Source organism: Microcebus murinus, chromosome 18, assembly GCF_040939455.1.
Source record: "Microcebus murinus isolate Inina chromosome 18, M.murinus_Inina_mat1.0, whole genome shotgun sequence".
Taxonomy (NCBI): domain Eukaryota; kingdom Metazoa; phylum Chordata; class Mammalia; order Primates; family Cheirogaleidae; genus Microcebus; species Microcebus murinus.
In genome coordinates this window covers 7623068-7650366 of record NC_134121.1, presented here as the reverse complement: position 1 = coordinate 7650366, position 27299 = coordinate 7623068, and the positions used below count along the sequence as shown (strand labels likewise).

At 47.4% G+C, this 27299-nt stretch overlaps 1 protein-coding gene and 1 pseudogene across 4 annotated transcripts in view; one reads left to right on the top strand and one right to left on the bottom strand.

Annotated features, from left to right (window-relative positions):
• Positions 1-27034, top strand: part of EPN2 (epsin 2) — an 88128-nt gene extending 61094 nt beyond the window's left edge. For all 4 annotated transcript variants that reach the window (XM_012747874.2, XM_012747872.2, XM_012747875.2 and 1 more), the window contains 6 exons: positions 628-720; positions 1546-1720; positions 15556-15732; positions 16293-16379; positions 23567-23782; positions 24350-27034. In XM_012747874.2, the coding sequence (XP_012603328.1) occupies positions 628-720; positions 1546-1720; positions 15556-15732; positions 16293-16379; positions 23567-23782; positions 24350-24648 (1047 nt within the window). In that variant the 3' untranslated portion in view covers positions 24649-27034. The remainder of the gene's footprint in view (positions 1-627; positions 721-1545; positions 1721-15555; positions 15733-16292; positions 16380-23566; positions 23783-24349) is intronic.
• Positions 14523-14694, bottom strand: LOC142862213 (uncharacterized; annotated as a pseudogene).
• Positions 27035-27299: the final 265 nt, after the last annotated feature.

The following is a 27299-nucleotide window of genomic DNA, read 5'->3' as shown; positions in this document are numbered from 1 at the left end:
GGAGTAAGGCACATGGGAGTGTCCACTGAGCACACACAGAAGAATGGGTGGTTTGAGACCATTTTAGTTAATATTTATAATAAAATATAAGGAATATATTTATTTATATTCATTATATTATATAAAAGCTAGTACAACCCTGTCTTTTGCATATGGTGACTTTGCCTTAAATAAATATAATGATTCACTTCTGTTAGGAATCATAGAAATATGTAGCCATTTTCCGGAAGCACAGTGGGAGGCGGGATGATACGCGGTTTTCACCCTCTTCCTAATTCCTTTTGGGATTGTCAGAGTTGTGTTTTATGAGGAGACATATTGTTTCTATAAGTAGAAAGAATTATAAACTCATTTTCATTTTGAGAAAAAAATATTTTAGATGAAGCATAGTCTCCCTGGTATGACCCCCAGGGGGTTGAGGTCACAGGAGGCACAGTGAGCAGATAGCCTGTGACTCCACTCGTTCGGGATGGGAAAGTTGTTGTGTTTACAAGTTGTTTTTAAATCTTCCTTTGAAATAACGCACGATGCGATGTGCATTTCCTGTTGCTGGCCAGCGGGACTTGTTCTGTGCAGTGATGTTACTGTAGTTACCGTCAGCTTCAAGCTCGCATTGTCCCTGTGCAGGAAGAACGCCTCAGGCGGGGTGATGACCTCAGATTGCAGATGGCCCTGGAGGAAAGCCGAAGGGACACAGTTAAAGTTCCAAAAAAGAAAGAGGTAAGAGCTTGTTTGATGCTGTGTCTTAGTTGTTGCTGAAACATCCCCCTCCTAACCTGCCTCTTGGGGGGATGCACGGTGAGTCCCCCAATCTCCCCAAGTGACATGCACGCCCAAGGTGAGCAACAGCGAGGTGAGGCTGCGATCGAAAACACACCCAACCTGAACGCGCCTGATCTTGTCTGAAAGCACACCCGAGCTGGCCTCATCTGTAAAGGCAGCCCTGCAGCTCGGGCAGCTGGTAAATAAGCAGAATGCAAGTGCTTTGGAGCATGTCCCTGGAAAGGCACACCCGGAAGTGCTGGTCTGTATTGCTGTCATCTCCATACCGTGGGCGCAGCTTCCTGCTTTTACACAGAGGCAACCAGGCACTCCCGACAAGCTCGTTACCTTATGGTCCAGTCAGGAGACAGGCCCCCTTCACACTGGGGGGTGGGATGCGGAGAGGGCGGGTCAGCCCCCGGAGAGAGGGCCCTCCAGCTGACCTTGGTGGGTTCTGGAGGGAGGCTCTAGCCCCAGCAAAAGCCCACGTTAGCCTGGAGGTGTTTGCAGACCCCGAGGGCAGTGTGAAAGCCAGTGGCAAAGCATTTGGCAAACAGTAAATGGCTTGGTGCTGCTGGAGCCTGGGCGGTCCTGGGAGACTGGAACGTTGGGGAAGCTGGCAGGGTGGGGCAGGAGCGGGTGTGGCTCAGTTTCCGAGTTACTCTCTGCCCTTCCTAGGGGCCTCAGTATAGGAAGAGGCGTGGGCAATATTTAGGACTAGTGCCTGGGTATTTGTGGTAACTGTAGCTAAGTAAAACCTGTCCCCTTCTCTTTGTCTTAAAGCATGGCTCCCACCCACAGCAGACCACTCTGTTGGATTTAATGGATGCTCTCCCCAGCTCGGGCCCTGCTGCCCAGAAGGCAGAGCCCTGGGGCTCGTCAGCCTCGGCTAATCACACCAACCCATGGGGCGGGTCAGCGGCTCCCGAGAGCACTTCGGATCCCTGGCCATCGTTCGGTAAAGGCCCTGTCCTTGGTCTCCCATGCTTGCCTGCTGGGTGGGTGAGGGGGGCGTGCAGTGCTTTTTGCTGTCTCTCACCTGGTCAGGTCTGGTCAACTGTAGTGGGTGTCCGGGCTCCTGCAGTCCTCGATGGGAATCCTACAGGCCCTGCCCTCCTCTCTGAGGATGGTGGCACAGCATTCTCTCTCTTTCTGTTTTGAATGGTTTTCTGCTTTGGTAGAGGGAAAGTTGACTTCCTCTCTGTCTCACACCACATGTATCAGAAGTGACTCGTCCCTTCTCTGGACACATTTCAACTCTCTTAGCCTCAGAATTGCAGCCAGCACCCCAGCTTAAGAAACTGTAATACACAGCATGAAACATCCAAATCAAGTTGCTGTAATTAGCTGGAAATTATGATGTGCTTACCACCACTGCTAATGAACAGAGGATACATTTGCTGTAATTCTTGTTACTTGTTAAAGTAATAGAAAATCAGTTTTTAATAGGCTAAATGAGTATTTTAAAGTTTTGCTTAGTGCAAAATGTAAGAGAATTTGTGGAAATTCAAAACATGAGCATGATACAACAAGTTTGATCTGGATAATGATCTGGGCCCTTGAGTTTCTTAATTGCTTAGTGGGAGGTTGGCCTACCACGCTTCGTGAGGGCTTCCAAGCTGCTTTGAATCCTGCTGGCCAGACTGACCCACAGGCTCTGTGTCTAGGAACTTTGCATAGTGTATTTTGTGGCTTCTTGCCTGTGCCTCTTGGAGTCTCTGTTTCCCCTACTAGAACCTTCTTTCGTATTCAGCTTGGATCCCTGGGTGTTTGCTGTAGTGTACCAGATGCCAGGCCCTGTCTTGCTGTGCAGAAAGCCCTGAGACGAACAGGTAACGGCCCATGCCTTCAAGGCCCTGGTCAGGTGCAGACAGGACAGGAACACAGTGGAACAGCAGTGCTGTGTAGTCCAGGCCTCAGTGGAGGTCATTTGAAAGCATCCTGGGCAAGACTTAGCCCAGGAGTCCAGAGGGTGTGAGGTAGCATCTTAGAGGAGGGCTGCTTCTGTTGAGTCTCCAGGGAACAGCAGGTGGCCAGGCACGGAGAGGCAGGGGGTTCCCTGCAGGAGTCCTAGTGTGTGCAAAGGCAGGAGGGTGCAGAATGGTGGAGTGGGTGTAGGTGCACCGACCTGCCTGGTGTAAACCAGGCCCCAGTGGAGAAGGGTGGGGGCCCAGGTCACAGCCTTGCCAAGTGCCTAGACTTGGTCTGGAAGACAGCATCAGCCCCAGGTGCCCTTTGGTGCTGCTGTTGGCCTTTGTGACCAGGCACAGCCTCATACCTGCTTTAGCAGGAGCCCTCTGAGCCTTGGGGCAAACCCCAGGCAAAATTTCCCATGATTTTCCCTCACTGAAGACCAATTCCAGGGCTGCTAAGGAGATTGGTGTTCATAGTTCATCGCCTGTGTGCTGTGCCCCAGGGAGCCTGTGGTGGTTACAGTCTTGCTGAGCGCTCACAGGGACAGGGGTACCCTGGGGACAGCAGGCCTTCCAGACAGTGGCTTTGGCTTTATTTATTTATGTTTTTATAGATTTTTTTTTTTTTTGAGACAGAGTCTCGCTCTGTTGCCTGGCTAGAGTGAATGCTGTGGCATCAGCCTAGCTCACAGCAGCCTCAAACTCCTGGGCTCAAGTGATCCTCCTGCCTCAGCCTCCGAAGTAGCTGGGACTACAGGCATGTGCTACCATGACTAGCTAATTTTTTAATATATTTTTAGTTGTCCAGATAATTTCTTTCTATTTTTAGTAGAGACCGGGTCTTGCTCTTGCTCAGGCTGGTCTTGAGCTTCTGAGCTCAAACGACTCACCCCCCCTCCCTCGGTCTCCCAGAGTGCTAGGATTATGGGCGTAAGCCACCACGCTGGGCTGGCTTTATTTTTAAATCTGAAAAGTGATTCTTCTGTAAAATAATGGCCACTTTAAGTTTGGATTGGATTGGATGTTCTTTAGGAAAGACTGTTCGATCCCTTTCAAAGTTGTATAATGGATCATTAAACTGATGAGTAATTTTCTCAGTGCTCAGAAAAGAAAGTGGTCATATCAGGAGCCAGGTGAGTTTAATGCGGTTCTGCTGAGTCAGCAGTTGATTCTGGGGGAAGTGCTGGGTGAGGGTCAGGGTTGTAGGAGGAAGACTTCGTTTTTACTCTTTCTTTACCTTTTTATACTGTTTGACTAATATTTACCAGGGGTGAGTTTTTCCTGGTCAGGAGAGACAAAATATCTAGTTTCTTTAATTGACCAAGTTAATGCCCAGCCCTTCCTTTGGCTAGTGGACAAGGCTGTGCTTGGGACCTGCCTTCTAGGTTGAGCTGGGGGTCTCCGTGGTGGGTGGGAGGAGGGCCTGGGGTTCTCATGGGAGGCCACAGGGAGGAGGGCCTGCAGGAGAGGGGTGCCATGCACGTAGTCTGCTCTTCCAAATTTTAAAAAATTGAGGTAAAATTCACCATTTTAACCATTTTAAAGTGGACAGTTGAGAAGTTATTAGCGTTTTCACAATGTTGTGCGACTGTCACTGCTGTCTAATTCTAGAACATTTCTGTCACCCCAGAAAGAAAGCCTGTACCCAGCCCCAGGTAACCACTGATCTGTTTTCTGTTTCTCAGGATTTATGTTTGTCTGTTCCGGTCATTTCGTCTGAATGGAATCATACAATATATGAGCTTTTGTGATTGGCTTCTTTTTACTTAGCATCCTGTTTTCAAGGTTCATCCACTTTGTGGCATGTGTCCTTCCTTCCTTTTGATGGCTGAATAATACTCCGTTGTATGGATGTACTACATTTTGTTTATCTGTTCAGCAATTAATGGACATTTGGGGTTTTTCCACATTTGGGCTATTATGAATCTAGTTTTTTAAAAGAAAAAAATCAAAACCTGAATATTTGAAATCTGTTAATGTTAAAATGTTGGCAGTACATTTAAAAAATTAAGAACATGATTAGGGCTAATCAAAATCTCTCTGAGGGTGTCCACATGGGACTTGTGGACCACCAATTTGTTGTCTCTTGCCACTTGCCCAACCCTGGGTCTTCCCCTTGGTTCTGATGCACTTGCTGATTTTACCAGGGACTTGAGGAGGAAGGAGACAAGCCACCAAAGCCCAGGGAGACTGTTAATTCCTCTGGGGTCACACAGCAAGTTAGGGGCAGGCTCAGTGCTTGTGACACTACATCTTAGACTTGTCACACTTCCTGGACTGCTGCAAAGGTGTTCTGTGGCCATGGCATGCCCTGGAAAAGTTACTACAAATTGCAGTATTGAGAAATAGCCATCTTTGAAATGTTAGCTTATTTGCTTCGTGGCTTCTTCTGGGCATTAGGTTTTTACTTAGTTGAGGCTGTATTGTACATACAATTTTATGTATATATATATTTCAATTTGTACTATGTCATGGGCATTTCCAGGCATCAGTAGAAACTCTAAATAACATGGCTCTACTCAAATCATACATGGCTGTACCATCATTTACTCAGCAGCCCGTGTTGTACACAGAGGTGGTTTTGCAGTTCCAGGACTTTGCATTCGATAGAAAAAGACATTAAAATCACAGTGTTCTCGTAAGAATTCTCAGTGGTGGTGTTAACCAGCTCTCTAAGAGAATGGCCCTACGCTAGCTCCTGAGTTTGCTGAAGCATGTTAACAGACTCTTTCTTCCAGGTTCTGTTGACATAGCCCTGTAGCAAGAGTGTGGTGTCAGATTTACTCGTTTTCAGGGCCACCCCTCTGCACTGAGACGTGTTCATGAATTAGAAAGATTGGAGTCTCTCCCCATAGCACTGTTAGCTGTACTCTCTGGATGAAAGAAACACTGTTTTGAAAGCCACCATTTGTAGTGAGCCCTATCATTTCCGGTTCTTTCCAAACAGCACTGGGGGGCAGCTTGGCCAAGTGGCCTTGGGAGGAAATGCTCAGGGCTGAAAGGAGGGAGGCTGGAGCCTGCCAGGTCAGCGGGGCACTTCCTCCTCTGTTGCAGACACAAAGCAGCCACCTGGTCTGAGGAGGGCTCACAGCCTGGTGATTCAGAAGGTCTTGGCCGGCTTACCCACGCACCGCCCGGGCTGGGACAGAGCCATCTTCCGCCCCAGCAGCAGCAGGTGGTGCTGCTGGCTTCTTGGTGACCCCCGCACAGCTTAGTTCTTCTGTGACCCCTGAGTTTTGACTGCCTCCCTGTGCACATAAATATTCATCCATGAGGCTCGGGGTGAACCAGGCTGTGGGGTGAGGCGACCAGGACACATGCTCTCTGTGAATGGGCCCACAGAGGATGAGGCCGGAAGCTGCTTGATCTTTCTAACCTTGGTTCCATCCTCTTTCCTCTCATTCACTGAGCTTTCAACAGGCATTTATTTATTGGGTGTGTAGCAGGGCCTGGCCCCCGCCGAGGATGGGGGGATGAGGGCACAGAGAAGCCTTGCAGTGCGTCTACTGTCCATTGATGGAGAGGCACGCCAGCGCCTCCCCGGCGGCACTCCCCGAGGCCAGCTGTGCCCGAGCCCCTGCGCTGGCCCCACTCCCAAAGGAGGAGGAAGGAACATTATTTGTCCCCAAGTCACATTTGAAGAAAGCAAGGTGTCACAGCCTGTGGCCTCCAATGACTCCCTAGCACACAGCGAAGAAGAAAGTTATGCTGGCTGTTCCCTTTAAATGCCTCCTCTTTATGCCGTGTCTCATTGTCTGCCTGGCAAACTCCCATTTATTCTTGAAAACACGGCTCAGATGTCCCTTCTCAGGGAGATGTGGCCACCTGTCTTCGGGCATGCCTGCTGCCCATCCCTGCCATGGCTGGCTGTGTGTGGTTGCCTCACCGAGTGCTGTGGCTTCTGTCTCTCTCAGGCTGGGACCCTCTTGAGGGCGAGCCTGGGAACCACTGACCAAATCTTGCTTGAGTAGGACAAGATGACTCCGTGGGAGGTCAGGCTTGTCCCCACCAGCCGTCTGCCACTCAGCCCTGTGTGTCTGAGCTGGGCCATCGGAGCATGTGGTGAGGGCCTGAGCGCACCTGAGCCCAGTGGTTCTCACACATCTTGGCTGCCCATTCAAGTCACCTGAGGAGCTTCTAAACATCCAAGTGCTCAGCGCTCACCTCAAGATTCAGAGGGGAAGGGGGTGTCAGTTTACTATTAATTAAATCCCTGAGAGTTTCCCAAGGACACCCATGGTTGAGAACCACTGGCCCCTGAGCACATGGTAAGTGCATCCCGCTCAGTCTGCCGGGTGGAGCTGAAGGGCAGCTCTCCTCTGCGTGGGTGCCCAGGGCCTGGGCCAGGCATGTACCTGCAACCTGCTAGAAGAGGTGGTCCCTGAATGCTGAACTCTGAAGGGGTCAGAGCAGATGGACTGCAACATCTACTCCAGCCCTGGGTGGCCTGGATCCCTCCTCTCCTCCCTCAGTCCTGAGTGAGTGATGGAGCCCCTACGTACTTCGTGTTCAGTCCCAAGGTGGGCCCAGCCCCTGTCCTCTTGGAGCACATGCTCTCGAGTCTCATGTAAGCACTCGTGGGGCTTTTGGGTGGGGCCTGTGTGATGGGCCGGCATGGAGGCTGGGGGCTGGACCTTCCCAGCAGGCACCATGCACAGAGTGTCAGAAGGCAGTGTGGTCAGGACGTGGCGTTGCAGGCAGCACTGGTAGAGACAGTTAGCTGTGCCTTCAGCGTGATCCAGTGGGGATCACCAAGACTCAGATCTCCTTTGCTCTGCAGTCCAGCCGGTGTCCCCTAACCCGCCTCAGAAGCTCAAGGCTCTGCTTCCAGCAAGCACGGTGGCTGCCTTGGGTGCCTAACCTCACGGTCCCTGTCTACACAGCCCAGGGGATAGACAGGATTTCTCTGCAGCTCCTGTGCCACTTCTGGGATTTGGGAGTGGGGGATTAGGGTTAGGGGGACTTTGCAGATTGACTTTAGCCAGTGAGAAGCCTCCCCTGTTGCCAGGGCAGGTCCTGTCCCCCTCAGGCCATGACTGGGAGCAGCTGAGAATTCTCCCAAGGAGAATCGGGGTATTCTTTGGGTGGGGTGTGGAGTGGGGTAGGGAGTGTGGAAGTAACCAGGGTATGTCCCCTGACAGAGGCAAGAAGGACAGGATAGTAGCAGTCTGCCCAGGGGAAGATGCCCGCTGTGGTCAGGGCTGTGGCGGAAGCAGAGGTGAGGCTCCCCAGCCCATGCCATCCAGGTACAGCTGAGCTATGAGGGTGTGCCCCATAGCAGGCGCTCCCCCTTGGGTGAGCTTATTCCACAGGTGCTGCTGATCAGTGGGAGGCGAGGAAGGTCCCAGGTCATCCCACGTCCTCTCTGTTTCTGGGCAGCCCTGAAGACACATCGCAGCTTGTGTGACTTGCAGTCTTGCTCTCTTCTTGATGCACAGTGTCCGCCACATCCCTTCCCTCCAGTTGGGCTGGACAGCCTAGACCCCACAATGCACCCTGTGGTGGGGGCAGAGCAAGGGCCTGTCCCCATGGTGGGATTCCAGTGAGGGCCAGGTTCAGTTTCCTGATGTGCTCTTTGTCACGTCATGCCTGGGGAGAGCAGTTTCAGCCCAGGGGGATGGTGTTCCTCGTGCTGTGCCCGAAGGCCAAGAGTAGAGGTCAGGAGCTTCTGGACAGAGATGGGTGTTTCTAGAGCCTCTGGAAGGTTTTGGGTTCTGGGGCAGCAGCAGTAGAATCCCTAAGCGCAAACACAGGTGGACAGGCCACAAGGAATCAAAAGGCATGATTGTCCATAGGCTGTTGGGAATGAAGTTTGCCGATCAGTGTCTGCTCTGGCCTGGCCGGTTGCACAGCTCGTGGTTGTAGTGGCCGGGGCAAGTCTGGTGGGAACAGAGGCAGCACTCTCCTCCCCTGCCCTGTGATGCCCGGGTAGCCAGCTGCTGAGCCCTGCCAAAGTTAAAGAGGCCTAAAAAGGCTGTGAGCATAGTGGAGGTGGGACTTAATTGGCCCTTGCTAAAGACATGCAGAATTTGAGAGACTAGAAGGCATAAAGCCACGTGGTAGAATGACAGAGTTCTGTGTGAGTCTATCTTTATGGAAGCCGAAGAGTCGCGTACCCACGTGTCTGGCCCTGCGCAGTGGAGCTTGGGCTGTAGAGAGGGCGATTTGGGAGTGGTTGTGGGGAGGCTCGGGGGAGCACTCCCTGGTCTCTTCTAAGGTTGGTGGGGTTTTGCCACCTCCTTCTGCCCCTCTCTGAGCCCCAGAACTCAGCCAGGGTGTCACAGGCTTGCTCGGTGCCACTCTCATGTCTGGTGCTGAGGCTGGAGACATCCTTCACCCCAGCTAACGGTCCAGGGCATACTCAGAGCTAAACAGTAGTTATGGTGCTATATGATGAGCAGTCTGAAAGAAAGCTGCGTGGAGGGTTCCAGAAGGGTTGGAGAAGGTGAGAAAAGAAGGTGAAAGATGGAGGGCTGGGAGCCCAGAGTGCAGGCTGTGGAGCTGCCCTGGTGTGTTTGGGGAGCACTAGGGAGTCAGTGTGCCCGGGGTGAGCATGGAAGCAGAGTGAGGACATCTAACATGTATCTGTTTGGAATTCCAGAAGAGCTAATATTTGAAAAGATAATGACTGAGGGCTTTCAAGAATTGTGGGAAGATGCTGCTTCTCACATCCAGGAGGCCTAGTGAATCTAAGCACGATAAAGAAAAGAAATCCCCACCTAGACACATCCTCAGGAACTGCAAAACACCAGAGAAAGAGAATACCTTAAATAAGCCTACAGAGAACAGGCCATCCATTACAGCAGAGTGGCAGTTAAACTGATAGCTGACTTCGTAGCAGCAGTATATGCAGGGGACAGTGGAAATAACTTCTTAAATGCACTGAAGGAAAACATTGGCAACCTAGAAATCCGTTCCTAGCAAATCCATCTTTTTCCCAAGAATGATGATGAAAAAAGGGTATTTTAAATTTGGAAACATCAACACCAAAACTTGTCAACCTCCACAATTCTGTATCCAGTGAAGGTATTCTTGAAGAGTGAATGTGAAATGCTGGGCGTCTCCTAGTCACCGAGCACTAAGGGAATGTGTTGCCAGCACGTCTGGATGACAGAAAGGTTAAGAGAAACTCTTCAGGCACATGGGAGAGAAAACCAGTTGGAAAAAACTCAGATCTTCAGAACAGGATGAAGATCATTGGAAACGGTAGAAAACCTAGAAATAGGCGTTGTCCTGTAATTGTGAAAGAAATGGAATAATGTGGGAGAATATTTATAAAGTGGTAAGAATGTAAGAAGATTTGAGCAGCACAATTCATAAGCTTGTGAATTAGTTGTTCACAGCAGTTGGAGAATACACATTCTTTGCAGTTGCATGCAGAATGCTTGTAAAAAATTGACCATGTAGTAGACAAAAAAGCTAGTCAATAAATTTTAAAAATGTTCACATAGAACACATTTTCTGATCACAATACACTTAAGTTAAAAATCAGTAACGAGATATAATAGATTGTTTCTTATAAACCGCTTATTCACAAGCAGAAGTTCGTCTCCCTCCCTAAGCATAGAGCTTAAATTAAAACTTACACCCCTATGAAATTTAAAAAATAAATAAATAAATAAAAAAAATCAGTAACGAAAAATAAGTAGAAAAGCTCATACACTTGAAATTTTAAAACATTTCTAAATTCTTGAGTCAAAAAATTATAATAAAAATTAGAAATATTTAGAACCAAGTAATGTAAATATTTTCATATCATAATTTATGGGAAAATTGAAGTGATAGAGAAATTTATAGCTTTAACTGTTCACGTTAGTAAAGAAAAAAGGCAGAGAATTAATAAGCTTAGAATAGCATTACACCCACATAAAGTGGAAGGAAAGAATAAGGATAAAAAGTAGGAATTAATGAAATAGAACATAAATACATAATTATACCCACAAAGAAGTCAGTCATTGAAAAGAGTAATAAAATAGACAAATCTGTGGCATGATTAATTTTAAAAACACAAGGAGGAAAGGCACCAACAGTATTAGTAACGAAACAACACAGCTGCAGGTGCTGCCAAGATTTAATGTTGAATTGGAGGCTATTTGGTCAACTCAGTGCTTACAAATCCAAAGACTTAGGTGCATGAGACTAGCATAACCTTAACACCAATATCTGACAAAGACAGTACAGCCTGAGAACAAACAGGCCAGTCTCACCTGTGACTAGAAATACAAAAATCTAAGGAAAGAAACAATTGCAAAACCAGGAAAATGTAAAAAAAGATGTAGTACATCATGAAAAACTTTGTTTGCAAGGACCAAGCCATTAGAAAATTTATTAATGTACCATATTAACAGGTTAAAAGAAAAAAAAACGTGATCATCTTCATAGAGGCAGAAACAGTTTGATAAAGTTCATTAGCCATTCATTGCAAAATTCCTAGCAGACTTGGAATATTAGAGAACTTCTGTAGCCCGATGAAGGGCTTCTGAAAGGAAAATAGCCTGTGGCTAATACTGTGCTCAGTGGTGAAATGTTGAAGATTGATCGTGGAGGATGGCGAGTAAGACAAGGATACTGACTTAGCAGCACTCCTGCTTTCTGTTGTGAACGGAAAAAAAGCCAAGGTCTAAAATAATTTTAAAGAGATTTACTCTTAGCCAAATTTGAGGACCATGACTGGGAGCCACTCCCAAGAAGCCTTCTGCAAGTGGACTCACTGTGGCTGGGTTACAGTTTGGTTTTACACGTTTCAGGGAGACAGGGGTTACAGGTAAAGTCATCAATCAATACATGGGAGGCATACATTGGTTTGGCCTGAAAAGGTGGGCCATCTCCAAGCAGGAGCTTACAGGTTATAGGTGGGTTCAAATATTCTTTGACTTGTAATTAGTTAAAGACATGAAGCTTTGTCTAGAGACTTAGAATGTTTCAACATAAGGAGCTGTTATCAGAGATAAGCCAGCAGACATAGATTTGTTGTGTAAATTGAGGACCTGCAGGTTTGTCTTGCATCCCCTTAGGCCTGTTAATGGACTACAAAGGATGTCCTCAATAGGGAAGGGGGGCATGATGAGGCATGTCTGACCTCCCTTCTCCTGGCAGGCAATTTAGTTTTAGGATATTCCTTTGGCCAGGATGGGGTCCATTTAGTCAGCTGATGTGGGGGTGAGCCTTAAAATTTTAGTTTAGTTCACACTGTTGTAGTGGGCAGTCCTAGCCAGTGCAGTAAGACAGGAAAAAGAGAAAGTATAAAGGATTAGAAAGAAGAAACTAAACAGTCATCACTTGTAGGTGTTGATCATGTATAAAGAATATAAAAAAATGTCTACAGATAAATTATTAGAATTAAGAGTTATTAGAGGAGACTGAGGTGGGATCTCTTGAGGTCAGGAATACGAGACCAGCCTGAGGAAGAGTGAGACCCCGTCTCTACTAAAAATAGAACAAAGTGCCTGTAGTCCCAGCTACTTGGGAGGCTGAGGCTGGAGGATTGCTTGAGCTCAGGAGTTTGAGGTTACTGTGAGCTAGACTGATGCCAGGGCACTCCAGCCAAGGTGACAGAGCAAAACTCTGTCTCAAAAAAAATGTTCTTAGAATTATTATTAGAATCAATAATTAGAATGACTTGCAATTATTAGAATTAAGAGTATGCATTTTGGGCCGGGCATGGTGGCTCAGACCTGTAATCCCAGCACTCTGGGAGGCCAAGATGGGAGGATCACTCAAGGTCAGGAATTCGAAACCAGCCTGAGCAAGAGCAAGACCCCGTCTCTACTAAAATACAAAGAGATTATCTGGACAACTAAAAATATATAGAAAAAATTAGCCAGGTGTGGTGGCACATGCCTGTAGTCCTAGCTACTCAGGAGGCTGAGGCAGAAGGATTACTTGAGCCCAGGAATGGTTTTTTTTTTTTTTTTTTTTTTGAGACAGTGTCTCACTTTGCCCCGGCTAGAATGAGTGCCATGGCATCAGCCTTAGCTCACAGCAACCTCAAACTCCTGGGTTCAAGTGATCCTACTGCCTCAGCCTCCCGAGTAGCTAGGACTACAGGCATGTGCCACCATGCCCGGCTAGTTTTTTCTATATATATATTAGTTGGCCAATTAATTTCTTTCTATTTATAGTAGAGACAGGGTCTCGCTCTTGCTCAGGCTGGTTTCGAACTCCTGACCTTGAGCAATCCGCCCGCCTCGGCCTCCCAGAGTGCTAGGATTACAGGCGTGAGCCACCGCACCCGGCCCCAGGAATGTTTTGAGGTTGCTGTAAGCTAGGCTAACACCATGGCACTATAGCCTAAGCAACAGAGCAAGACTCTGTCTCAAATAAATAAATAAATAAATAAAATAAAAGAGTATGCATTTTGTTCTTCAGCTCTGAGAATAAAAAAATAAAAGTTTAATAGTATTGCTGGATATAAAAACAGTATACAAAATTAAATTGTTTTTCTGGGTAACAGTAAATAGATAATGAAAATTTTAAAAGATAACAGTCTCTAGGAGTAAATTTTACAAAAGTTATACAAATTCCTTATGGAGATAAAGGATAAAATAAAAAAGATTAAATTTCACTGAGCAATATTGAAGAAGATGGGTAAATGCAGAGATATCATGCGGTTTTGGTTTGGAAAACTTGCTATTATGATAACACTTCTCCACGAATTGATCTAGGATTCAATGTAATTCTGGTCAAAATCCCAATAAGGTTTTACTTCTTGTTTTTATTATTATTTTTTTAACATGGTAAGATGATTTTAAGATGACTGTGAAAGAGTGGAGGGCCAAGAGTAGCCAAAACAAGTTGGGGTCTGCTGCACCAGGGGTCAAGGGTTAGCACGGTGTCTGTGAGGATAAGCAAATGGGTACGTGGGTGGGCGCAGTGAGTAGGGAGCCCGGCAACAAATAGGTGAAGACCGACCACGATGCAGTGGGAGACGGGCTCTCGGCCACACCTCGGGGTGGAGTTGGTAAGGAAAGGGGGACCCTGGAGGAAGGTGGATAAAAGACTTGAATAGGCACCTAACTGGAGGGGAATCATGAATGGCCCATGAATATAAGCAGAGACGCACAGCATCATTAAGGAACAAGGAATGCAAACCAAACCACAAAAAGATAACTTTTCACACCCGCAAGGTTGGCACAAATGGGAAAGTAAGATGACACTAAGCATCAGAGTTGTCAGGCAACTCCCAGGGCAACATGACTTGCCTCCCCCGCTGGAGGGAGTCTACAACTGGCAGAAACATTGCGAAATGGTTTTGGCATTACTGGGTGAAGGTGAAGGTACCTGTGACCAAAAAATTCTCGTGTATGCGTGTGAACGAGGGAACGTGCACACAAGCAGCAAACCCAAACCAAATCAAACCAGTGTCCTTCAACAGAGTAATCGTGACTTTTCCCCCCATAGAATGGAATACTATACAGATAAATGAAACTTCAGCTACACCTCGACACAGATGAATCTCTCAGATAAAATTTGGAGTAAACAAAGCCAGTCACAAAAGAATGTGTACAGTATATTTTTATAATGTTCAGAGAATAGGCACAACTAACCAGTATGTTGTTTAGGGACATCCCTTCATGGCAAACCAGAGGGAAAGGCAGGAGAATGGCTGGTACACAGCTCACAGTGGAGGGGAGGTCCAAGGTGGGGACATTGGGAGGCACTTTCTGGTCCCTGAGAGGTGGCGGTGGTGTTCCACCAGAAGAAAGGAGATGCATGTTTTGTATGTACGCCTGTATACACAGGCACGTGAGTATCCACACGTGCCGGGAAGATGAATATAGCAGGGTTGAACTTAACATTGGGTAAACTTAAGAATTTTCTTTCTTTCTTTCTTTTTTTTTTTTTTTTTTACTGTACACCATTCCTGGAGGTACTGCAATGCCAGGTCTGTGTGTGGAGTGGATGGAGCAAGCTCCTCATTCCCCCTCTCTACTCCAGAAATCCGTTTAAGTATTTTCTATTGTGTACTTAAAACAGTTATGACATACTAAGTTGATTTTGTCACAGTTTGAAAAATGTTTCATTGCTTAAGCTGGGTGGTAAGTATGGAACTGTTTGTTTTCTTTCTTTCTTTTTTTTTTTTTTTTTTTTTGAGACAGAGTCTTACTTTGTTGTTTAGGCTAGAGTGAGTGCCGTGGCATCAGCTTAGCTCACAGCAACCTCAAACTCCTGGGCTTAAGCAATCCTACTGCCTCAGCCTCCTGAGTAGCTGGGACTACAGGCATCCACCACCATGCCCGGCTAATTTTTTCTATATATATATATTAGTTGGCCAATTAATTTCTTTCTATTTATAGTAAAGACGGAGTCTCGCTCTTGCTCAGGCTGGTTTCAAACTCCTGACCTTGAGCAATCCACCCGCCTTGGCCTCCCAGAGTGCTAGGATTACAGGCGTGAGCCACCGCGCCTGGCCTGTTTGTTTTCTTATTCTGCTTTTATATGGGCCTCATCCATGTTATCCACTCTTCTGGCAGAAAGCAGAAACCACTCAAAGCAAGTGGGGAGAGGATGCTGGGCCGGGCTCGGTGGGAGACAGCCTTGCTTGGTGTCGTCCACTGAAGAGGGGCTTAGCTCAGGGAGCCCTTTGCAAGACCCTGTGTGGTGGGAGCTTGGAGAAGGCTACTCTTGGCTGTTCCTCTCTGCTCCCTGATGGGGGTGCTGTCCTGGGCGGGCCTGGCCCTGCACTCTCCCTTCCCTGGGTGGTTGTCCTGGGCTCCAGCTCTGGCCAGCTTTGCAGGCGTTGGACAGGACCCTTCGGGTGGCTGCCATGCCTGGCACAGGGCACAGACCATGGTGTGGACCACAGCATCCTTTCCCTTCTCACCCCAGCTGCCCAGACCTTCTGAGGGCATTTCTGAGTCCTGACCCCTCCTTCCTACAGGTGCCAAGCCAGCCGCCTCTGTCGACCCTTGGGGAGTGCCTGCTGGAGCCAGCACACACTCTGTCCCTAAGAGCTCAGACCCGTGGGCCGCTTCACAGCAGCCTGCCCCCAGTGCTGGGAAAACAACTTCTGACACCTGGAGCGCAGTCTCAGCCACCAAGCCAGTATCTGCCTCTGGTGAGACCCTCACTCACTTTCCTCCCTGAGCTCTCAGGGCCTGGCCCCCACAGCCGTTCCTGTCTCCTGGCTCATTGGCATTGGGCCTCTCACTCTGCTTTCATTTGCCTCCCTGCCCCGCTTATCTTTTGTCCCAGATCCCAAGGTCCCCAGATCTAGGCATCTCCTTCCCCAGGGGCCTCCTGAGTGGGCGTTGAGAGAGGAGGCTGCTTTGGGCCCAAGTGGAGGGGGTCCTGTCCTCACCCTGGTGGCCCCGGGCAGGCTGGCCCCAGGCACTCGTTTGGGTGATGCCGAGAGCCCCTCACCCTCGCATCCAGACCCAGCATCACGGATCTTTGCCATCACCTCCTTCTGTTGGGGTGGACGCGGTGGCAGGCGGGCACCCCACACTGCGCCTGAGCTCGCCCTGCCTGCTTTGGCTCTCGGAGTTCTCCCCCATGAGGTGTGGTAGGAGGGGAAGACCCCGTTGCCAGCCCACCCCCAGGGTGTGTACCGGGCAGCTGGGTTGCCGAGTTGTGTGTGCCCTGTGCCTGCAGTCACTGGCATCTGTGTCCGCCCAGGGTCCTTTGAGCTCTTCAGTAATCTGAATGGTACAGTTAAAGATGACTTCTCTGAATTTGACAACCTCCGAACTTCAAAAAAAACAGGTATGTAAAGGTGGTGGTGGGTTTTGTAATATTCTGTGCATGTGACTAACTCAGCTGTAGTAGGAATAATCAGCTTTCAAAAGCCTTTAGCTTCATGCATTTTCTTATTTGGATTCTGGGACCCTAAAGCTTCTAATTCCAGAAATTCACACATTGACAGTGAAAAGTCATGAGGTTAAGTTTTTCTTTCAACTTTTCCTCAATTTGAGCCCCATGTTTCATGTTTCATCACCTCTGCATCTATGCCTGCTCTCCCTGGGGCCGCGTCTCCGGGTCAGGAAGCCCCCGTTGCTGCCTGCAGATGGCACCACCTTGGCCTCCCAGCCCAGCGTGGACCCCACTCCCAGCCTGATGGGACGTTTCCATTCACCTTCCTCCCACCACCTTCCCACTCCCAGAGGTGCCTCCTTTTCCCAGACAGCCCTGCCTTTGGGCATGTGTGGGTCAGTCTCTGCCCCACACCGTCACCCCAGGTGACCAGGTGGTAGCTCCTGGACCCACAGCTCAGTCTCCAGACCTAGCTTCCTCCTCTGTGTGCCCTCGGGCTGGGAGGATGTCCCGTGGGCCCAGAGGTGGGACCTGGGGCGGAGGTGGGCCTGGAGGGGAGGAGGGAGCAGGCCTGGGATGTGTTCTGCACATGCTCCTGTGGGGACCACCGCCTCCACCCCTCTCAGCTTGGGCTCCTAGCCAGGAGACCAAGGCGGCTTTGACAACGAGCTGGTCTTCAGGGTGTTTCTTTTGCTGCATTAAAAAAACAAGATTCCACGTGTCTCCTCTGCAGGCCAAAGTACAACCTAACCTGTCTTGCCTGCCCTCTGTGCCTTGGCGAGAAGGCAGCTTGGCCATTGTTATGTGTTGACTTGTCAAATATTTATCCCCGATTATAGAGGTATTCCCACTGTATAGGAAATTTGGAGTTGCACAATTTGGAATTTCTAAATTGTAGAAAATTTGGAAAAATTTCTGGAAGAAAACGAACACTATCCATCATCCTTCCACCTATATTCAGCTACTATATTCTTTCCAGTATTTTTTCCTGAGCTCTTTTTCCTTAATTTTTTTTTTTTGTTTGTTTGGAGACAGGGTCTTACTCTGTCCCCTAGGCTGGAATGCAGTGGTGTGATCAGAGCTCACTGCGATGTTGAATTCCTGGGCTCCAGTGATCCTCCCATCTCAGCCTCCTTAGTAGCTGGTACTAGAGGCACACACCACCACACTTGGATAATTTTTCTATTTTTTATAGAGACGGGGTCTTGCTGTATTACCCAGGGTGATCTTGAACTCCTGGCCTCAAGGGATCCTCCCACCTCAGCATTCTGACCCTGTCCTTTCCAGCTGAGGTCCCCAACCCCCAGGCTGTGGACCAGTATCAGTCCATGGCCTGTTAGGAACCAGGCCACAGGTCTACACCTCCCTGCCTCCCCTGCCACCCCCACACCCGACCTCTGGAAAAATTGTCTTCCGTGAAACTGAGGAACCAGGTGCTCCACACAGCAGGAAGTGAGCGGCGGCTGGGCAGGTGAGCCAAGCGCCATCTGCGTTTACAACAGCTCATCTCTCGCATCACCTCCTGCTCCCTTGCCCCTCCACCCTCCATGGAAAAATTGTCTTTCATGCAAGGTCCCTGGTGCCAAAAAGGTTGGGGGCCTCTGCTTTACAGTCTTCTTTGTTCACCTGTCAGATACAGTTGAGTCCCGCCCCCTTATTCCTTGCCTCAACTTTTATGGATTAACAGATCGAAGGCATTTCTCGAGAAGACTTTGAAATTCACTAGGAAGTGTTTTGTAGCTGTGTGGTATGTCTGTGTGGTTCAGCAATAATTTACTTAGTAATTTGGGAGGAAGACACTTTAGGTTGATTTTAGATTTAGCTAAAGTAAATAATGCTGTTGTGAACATCCTTGTGCTCACATCCCTGTTCATGTTTTGCATTATTTCCTTAGACCAGATCCTGGAAATGGGACTACTGGGTGAGCACATGACTGTTTTTAAGAACCTATGTCCCCACGGCCACGTTGCATCCCAGCAAAGCAGTCCCACTCCCACCAGCCCATCTCAGCACACCCTGTTGTGGCTGAATTTTAAAAAACAATTTGCTTTCTTCTTACTTTGAAGAAATTCTGGAGGCCGGGTGCGGTGGCTCACACCTGTAATCCTAGCACTCTGGTAGGCCAAGGTGGGTGGATCATTTGAGCTCAGGAGTTCAGGACCACCCTGAGCAAGAGCGAGACCCCATCTCTACTAAAAAAAAACAGACTGGACAACTAAAAAGAAAAAATATATATATATATATATATATTAGCCGGGCATGGTGGCGCATGCCTATAGTCCTATCTATTTGGGAGGCTGAGGCAGGAGGATTGCTTGAGCCCAGGAGTTTGAAGTTGCTGTGAGCTAGGCTGATGCGATGGCACTCTAGCCTGGGCAACATAGTGAGACTCTGTCCCAAAAAAAAAAAAAAAAAAGGAAATTCATGTTCATTGTTGAAAAGTAAGAAAATGAAAATGTAAAAAACTTACCCATACCTAGTAACCAACCCAAAATAACATCTTTTCTGTTGCTGTTTATTTTTTCCAGCATATTATGGGGGTACAAATGTCAAGGTTATGTATATTGCCCTTGCACCCCCTCCCTCCTCCAGTCAGCTTCAAGCGTGTCCATACCCCAGATGGTGCGCATTACACTCATTATGTATGTATATACCCATCCCCTCCACTGCCCCTGCCTGACACCCGGTAAATGTTATTGTTATATGTCCACTTAGGTGTTGATCAGTTAATACCAATTTGCTGGTGAGTACATATGGTGCTTATTTTTCCATTCTTGGGATACTTAATAGAATGAGTTCCAGCTCTATCCAGGAAAATACAAGAGGTGCTATATCACCGTTGTTTCTTATAGCTGAATAGTACTCCATGGTATACATATACCACATTTCATTAATCCACTCTTGTATTGATGGGCACTTGGGTTGTTTCCACAACTTTGCAATTGTGAATTATATTGCTATAAACATTGAAGTGCAGGTGTCTTTTTTATAGAGTGTCTTTTGTTCTTTTGGGTAGATGCCCAGTAATGGGATTGCTAGATCAAATGGTAGATCCACTTGTGTCGCTTTAAGGTATCTCCATATTGCTTTCCACAGAGGTTGAATTAGTTTGCAGTCCCGCCAGCAATGTAGGACTGTTCCTAGCTCTCCACACCCATGCCAGCATTTATTGTTTTGGGACTTGTTAATAAAGGCTATTTTCACTGGAGATAAAGTGATATCTCATTGCAGTTTTGATTTTCATTTCCCTGATGATTAGAGATGTTGAGCATTTTTTCATGTTTGTTGGCCATTATTCTGTCTTCTTTTGGAAAGTTTCTGTTCATGTCCTTTGCCCACTTTTTGATAGGGTTGTTTGGTTTTTCCTTGCTGATTTTCCTGAGTTCTAAATAGATTCTAGTTATCAGCCCTTTATCAGATGTGTAGCTTGCGAAAATTTTCTCCCATTCTGTAGGTTGTCTGTTTGCTCTTGTGACAGTTTCTTTGGCTGTGCAGAAGCTTTTTAATTTGATCAGGTCCCATTTATTTATTTTTATTGCTGCTGTGATTGCCTTTGGGGTTTCTTCATAAATTCTTTGCCTAGGCCAATGTCTAGAAGAATATTTCCAATGTTTTCCTCTAGAATTCTAATAGTTTCACACCTAAGGTTCAAGTCTGTTACCCAGCGTGAGTTAATTTTTGTGAGAGGTGAAAGGTGTGGATCCTGTTTCAGTCTTCTACATGTGGTTATCCAGTTTTCCCAGTACCATTTATTGATTAAGGATTCTTTTCCCCAGTGTATGTTTTTGTCTGCTTTGTCAAAGATTAGATGGCTATATGAGGATGGTTTTATATCTGGGTTCTCTGTTCTTTTCCACTGGTCAATGTCCCTGTTCTTGTGCCAGTCACAAGCTGTTTTAATTATTATAGCCTTATAGTATAGTATGAAGTCTGGTAAATTGATACCTCCTATTTTGTTTTTATTGCCTAGGATTGCTTTTGCTATACGGGGTCTTCTCTTGTTCCATACGAAGCGTAAAATTATTTTTCTATATCTGTGAAAAATGATAATAGTATTTTAAGAGGGATTGCATTGACTCTGTAGATCACCTTGGGTAGTATAGACATTTTAACAATGTTGATTCTGCCAACCCATGAGCATGGTATGGTCTTCCACCTGTTTACATCCTCTTCTGTTTCCTTCTTCAGTGTTTCATAGTTCTCCCTGTAGAGGTCTTTTACCTCCTTAGTTAAAAACATTCCTAGGTACTTTATTTTCTTTATTGCTATTTTGAAGGGAATTGAGTGTTTGATTTGGTTCTCACTTTTACTGTTGTTGGCGTATATGAGTGCCTCTGATTTGTGTGTATTGATTTTGTATCCTGAGACTTTACCAAATTCATTTATCAATTCAAGGAGTCTCTTGGTTGAATCCTTGGAGTTTTCTAGATATAATAGCATATCATCAGCAAAGAGTGAGAGTTTGATCTCTTCTGCTCCCATTTGGACGCCCTTAATTCCGCTCTCTTGTCTGATTGCTATAACAAGGACTTCCAGCACTATGTTGCATAGAAGTGGAGATAGTGGACAACTGTGCCTTGTTCCAGTTCTAAGTGGGAATGCTTTCAATTTTTCCCCATTCAGTATGATGTTGGCTGTGAGTTTGTCATATATGGCTTGTATCATTTTTAGGTAAGCCCCATCTGTGCCTATTTTGTTAAGCATTCTTATCATAAAAAGGTGTTGAATTTTGTCAAATGCTTTTTCTGCATCTATTGAGAGGATCAAATCGTATTTGTTTTTGCTTCTGTTTATATGGTGAATTATACTTATAGATTTGCGTATGTTGAACCATCCCTGCATCTCTGGGATGAAGCCCACTTGGTTATGATGGATTATTTTATTGATAAGCACCTGGATTCAGTTAGCTAGGATTTTGTTGAGAATTTTTGCATCTATATTCATAAGTAGTTTTCTTTTTTTGTTGGATCCTTTCCTGGTTTTGGTATCAGGGTTATATTGGCTTCATAAAATGTGTTGGGGAGGATTCCATCCACTTGATGGAGTAAGAATAGGCACCAGGTCTTCTTTGTAGGTGTGGTAAAATTCAGATGTGAAACCATCTGGCCTGGGACTTTTCTTTTTAGGAAGGTTTTTTATTGCTGTTTCAATTTCAGTACTTGATAATGATCTGTTCAGGAATTGTATTTCTTTCTTGTTGAGCCTAGGGAGGCTGTGTGTTTCTAAGAATTTGTCCATTTCCTCCACATTTTCCAGTTTGTGTACATAAAGGTTTTTGTAGTATTCATAAATTATATCTTGTATCTTCGTGGCCTCAGTTGTAATTTCTTCTTTATTGTTCCTGATGGAGCTTATTAGAGACTTTTCTTTCTTCCTTTTGTTAGTCTAGCCAAAGGTGTGTCAATTTTGTTTATTTTTTCAAAGAACCAACTTTTTGTTTTATTTATCTTCCATATAGTTTTCCTGTTGTCAATTTCATGTAGTTCTGATTTAATCTTAATGATTTCACTTCTTCTGCTGGTTTTGGGGTTGGTCTGTTCTTCTTTTTCCATCTTTGAGTCGATTCATTAGGTTGTCTATTTATGATCTTTTTGACGCTTGGATATAGGCATTTATGGAAATAAACTTTCCTTTCAGGACTGCTTTAGCTGTGTCCCACAGATTTTGATAACTGTGTCTCCTTTGTTTTTTTGGGAGTGTGTTTTTTTGGGGTGGGGCTTTTTTTTTAGGTACAAGTTAGGAGTTGATCCTTTGTCATTTAGTTCAAAGAATCTTTTGATTTCCATCTTGATTTCCTCATTTAGGAAGTGATCATTCAGCAGAAGGTTGTTTAGTTTCACAACTTTGTGTAGAAATGAGAGTTCCTGTTAGGATTGATTTCTACTTTTATTCCACTGTTGTCTGAAAAAATACATGGTATAATTTCTATTTTTTAAAAAAATTTTTTTTTTTTGAGACAGAGTCTCGTTTTATAAAGCCCAGGCTAGAGTGAGTGCCGTGGCGTCAGCCTAGCTCACAGCAACCACAAACTCCTGGGCTCAAGTGATCCTGCTGCCTCAGCCTCCCGAGTAGCTGGGACTACAGGCATCCACCACCATGCCCGGCTAATTTTTTCCATATATATTAGTTGGCCAATTAATTTCTTTCTATTTATAGTAGAGACAGGGTCTCGCTCTTGCTCAGGCTGGTTTTGAACTCCTGACCTCGAGTGATCCGCCCGCCTCCGCCTCCCAGAGTGCTAGATTACAGGCGTGACCCACCGCACCTGGCCTATTTTTTGAAAAAATTTTGAGACACGCTTTGTGTCCTAGGATATGGTCAGTCTTAGAGAATGTCCCATGAGCTGATGAGAAGAACATATATTCAGTGGTTTTTGGGTAGAACATCCTATAAATATCAGCCAGGCCCCTTTGTTCTAGAGTTTTGTTTAAGTCCATTATTTCTTTGTTAATTTTTTGTTTGGAGGCTCTGTCCTGTGCTGTCAGTGGGGTGTTAAAGTCTCCGGCTATTATGGTGGTAGTGTTTATCCATTTGTTTAGATCAAGTAGAGTTTGCTTTATGAATGTGGGTGCACCTGACTTGGGTGCATACATATTTAGAATTGTTACATCTTCTTGTTGAACTGTACCTTTCACCATTATATAGTGACCTTCAGTAACAGTTTTGAGTACTTCTTGGAGAGCTGGAATTTCCTCAGTCTTTGCTTATCTGAGAATGTCTTGATTTCTCCTTTGTATACAATACTTAGTTTTGCAGGGTACAAGATTCTAGGCTGGGTCCAAAATAACATCTTAATGTTTTTTGGAGGATTGGGGTATACATACTGTTTTTTAACCTGCTTTTTTCACTTAATATTTTGATAAAACCTTTCTTTGCTCATCGTTAAGCATTCTGTCCCTGCATTTTGGTGTTTGGTTATATGGACATGTGGTTTATTTATTTATTAGCCACCCCATGGCTGGCTGTGTGTCTTCACTTCAGGCTATTTGAAACAGCACTGCAGTGCACGCGCCATCTGTGCATAGGCACGCGTGTCCCTGGGGAGTTGTGGCTTCGGGAATGTCTGTGTTTGCGTTACGTGCCCAGTCTCAGGCCATGCTCTCACACTCACCATGCGCTTGTGCGTCCTTGTCTTGTAGCTGAATCTGTGGCCTCGCTGCCATCCCAAAACAATGGAACCACAAGCCCTGACCCCTTTGAGTCTCAGCCTGTGACCATTGCCTCGAGCAAGTCCAGCAGTGCCCGGAAAACACCTGAGTCTTTCCTTGGCCCCAACGCGGCCCTCGTAAACCTGGACTCACTGGTGACCAGGCCCGCCCCGCCAGCCCAGTCGCTCAACCCTTTCCTGGCACCAGGTAGGCCTGCGTCCCGGGGTGTCATCTGGCTGCTTGTTCTGCTTGAACATGTGTGTGTGGCAGGCGTCAGGGCCCCTTCCTGTGGCTGGGAAGCAGCAGAGTCGCCAGGAGCTCCGGGAGCAGCGCTTCTGCCTCGCCAGGGCCTCAGGGCGCTCAGTTGAGGGAGGAGGGGGTGGGAAACAGCCCCTTTCCTCTCAGTTGAGACCACCAAGCAGAAGCTGCCCTTGACTGGTGTCCCCTCAGGAAGACCCTCTAGGTAGGGAGTTGCCAGTTCCAGGCCTGGTGCAGGAGGGTGGGCTGCCAGGAGAGGAGGAGCCACGGTTTGCTGCCAACACCCCCTCTCCTTTGGGGGGAAATGTGAAAATTCTAGCCTTCACTTGCCTTTTCTTTCTTGAACTCCCATTTTTGGTGACTTACTAAACTGTTGAGGGCTCTGAGGGTGCGGCAGAGACCAGAACGCGCAGGATCCCTGACCGGGAGCTCAAGAGCTACGTCCGTGGCCCTGCCTGTGGCAGGGGCCGGCGCGGTCCTGGCTGCTCAGCCCTGCCCCTCCTGCTCTCTCCCCAGGTGCAGCTGCCGCCTCGGCCCCTGTCAACCCCTTCCAGGTGAACCAGCCCCAGCCGCTGACGCTGAACCAGCTGCGGGGCAGCCCTGTCCTGGGCACCAGCATGTCCTTCGGGCCTGGCCCTGGGGTGGAGCCCATGGCTGTGGCCTCCATGACCTCCACGGCCCCAAACTCAGCCCTGGGGGCCAGTGGTTCTTCTCTGACATCACTGGGCCCCGCAACGATGAACATGGTGGGCAGCGTGGGCATGCCCCCATCGGCAGCTCAGGCCACCGGCACGACCAATCCTTTCCTTCTTTAGTGCCCTGGGCCTGGGACCCATCCCAGAGGGACATCCAGAGCACCTGTGCCAGAGGACACCGAGCAGGGACTCTTGTTTGTGGGATGGGGCTTGAGAGTTTGGGGTGGGGGGTGTTAGGGCTTTTCAGTTCCAGCTTCCTGATAAAAGGGTTGTCTTTACAGCCCCGACCCTCTGACACAGAGTGTCACACGAGGTCCTCGCCTTCCGGGGCAGGCCCACTCACCTGCCCCAGCCTGGCCTGCTCTTGCCACCTCTTCCCAAGTGCTCGGGTCCTGTCAGGGCTCCTTTGAGGCCTTGGACGAGGAGGTGGAGTTGTCAGTGTTGCCCCCAGCCTCAGCCCGAGGGTCTCTGGGACGTTGCCTGGCCAGGACTTGGGACGGTCTCCTAGTCTTTGCCCCCAATCCCTAGGGACAGCCCAGGCAGTCCCAGGTGTGGACGGGACGAAGCACTGGCTCCATGAGACACTGACCTTCTGGGGAAGTGGTTGTGCATATTTTATTTTTCTTTGACTCGTGTGTGAGTCAAAGTAAACACCACCGTGGACAACTCTTGAATTAAATCCACTAGAGCGAGCTTTAAAACTAATCTGAGCATAACCCTGCCACATGGCTCTATGCTTGTATACGTTTGCACATATTTTGTTTAGTACAGTTTCATATTTGAGTTTGCAGAATTATCTAATAGTCTTTTTTTGGCTAATATTTTTATAACGTGGTTCTTATTTAACTGTCTAGTTTTGATAGAATTTACCAGGTCTGGCTGAATTAAGATATTGGCACGTGTCATTTTAGTGGTTTAAATCCTCTTATTTATGGTTTTAACTCTGTAAGAAAATTTTAAAAAGAAGAGACGTTTGGATGACAAAAAAATGCCTTATGGAAAAACTAAAACAAATTCTTTATAGGGAAAAATATGGGAATTTGATTACACATAAATGATGTTTATTTAAAAAAAAAAAAAAAACTACAACAGCAACAAAAAGTCCTAGCCTCCAGTTGCCTTTTCCTTTCTTTAACTCCCTTTTGTGGTGAATTACTAAACTGATTGACTTTCAGCCGTTTTGGCTAGACCCTGAGAGAGAGGCTATTTTTCTTACTGATACACCAACACCTTGAAAGTTACAGAAAAAATCTAATATATGAATGTGACTCACCAATTTGTATCAACTAATTCCTTTTGTGAATTAAAGGCATGCAGGGATTAACGAGCACTTCTGTTTACAGTGGAGTCTGAAACGGAAGAAACGTCTTGACCTGTGTGTCTGCTCCCCTCTGTCTCAGTCCACGCTCGGGTTAAAGATGGGGATAATGTGGAAATGGCAGCTGTTCTGGGGTGGGGGGTGCCTCTGTGCCCACAGGTCCCCAGGGGACAGTCCCCAGGCTGAGACGGGGGTGAGGGACCAGGGCTGGCCCTGATCCACCTACCTGCTAAATAACTCCTTTGTTTTTAAATTGCAGACTTAAAAATAATCATTTCTCATTTTGGAGATGTAGAAAAAAATCATTCTCACATGGGATAAGATTTTTTAACAAACATGCACTAATATTACCTCCCTCTCCCAACCTTCTGCTGTTCTCACCCCACCCACCACTGTAAAAAAAAAAAAAAAAAAAGTATTAAGTCACAAATTAAAGACCAGAAAAGACCTGCTTCTCCCCAGCAAAGACATTCCCCCAATCCTGTGTCCCGGTAGCGTGTCTGCCGGGCATTTCTGGCTCGTTTTCCACCGTGTGGACTTCCCACCTCCAGCTCCCAGGGCAGCTGACCACCTGCCAGCCCCTCTCTGGTTCCTGAAGGAGATCTGACCCTTCGTACCGGCACAGGGAGGTTTAAGATCTAAAATGGTCTCTGGGCTGCCAGGAGGACACGCAGGGTCTCCAGCTGTGCTGCTCCGCGGCTGTCCGCTCTGGCCCAGGAGCCGCTCCTCCACCGGAACCAGAGCCAGCCACTCAGGAGGGCTGGTGGCTGGTCTCTTCCTGCCGGGGGAGGGTGGGCGGTGCGGGCGGGCGCAGGACAGGGTGCTTGCCCAGGTAGGTGCTTTCCCTCACATGGTGCGGGGCCCAGAACAGCCTTACCGGTCAGTAGACCAGACTCGACTTCTTGGGGTCAGTGATTCTTTTGAAACAGACAAGAGCTCTTGCTGACGAGACTTTGAGGCCCCAACGTGACCGCCCCCACCCCAGCTCCTGGCACAGGCCATCCTGAGCGCACGTTGTCCCTGTTGCCTGCTGCACTGATCATGAAGCCACCGGCCACTGCCATTGTGCTCCCTCCTGACTGGCACCGTGAGGGAGGAAGCCACCAGGGGCCGGCAGCTGGTTCTGAACTTGTGTTGACTGTTGATACTTATTTACTGTATAAATATAATTTATCATTTGTATCATGATGCGGTTTCTGGCTGTGTCTTTCCCCTGCCCCATCTGTATCGATCCTGTGCCTCAGGGGAGGGTGGGCAGACAAGGGGCTTGGCCTGCTGTTATATGGCCACCGGCCTGGTTCCAGTGCCCGAACCTCAGGGGAAGGGTGGAGGCTGCCCTTGGTGGACACTGCGACAGGTAGTCTGCATGGGTGTGTCAGGCACCTGCTGGCCACAGTCCTTTACCCCTTCCTGCTTTGAATGAGGTGGAAGTGGCAGTGTTGTGTGCCAAGGC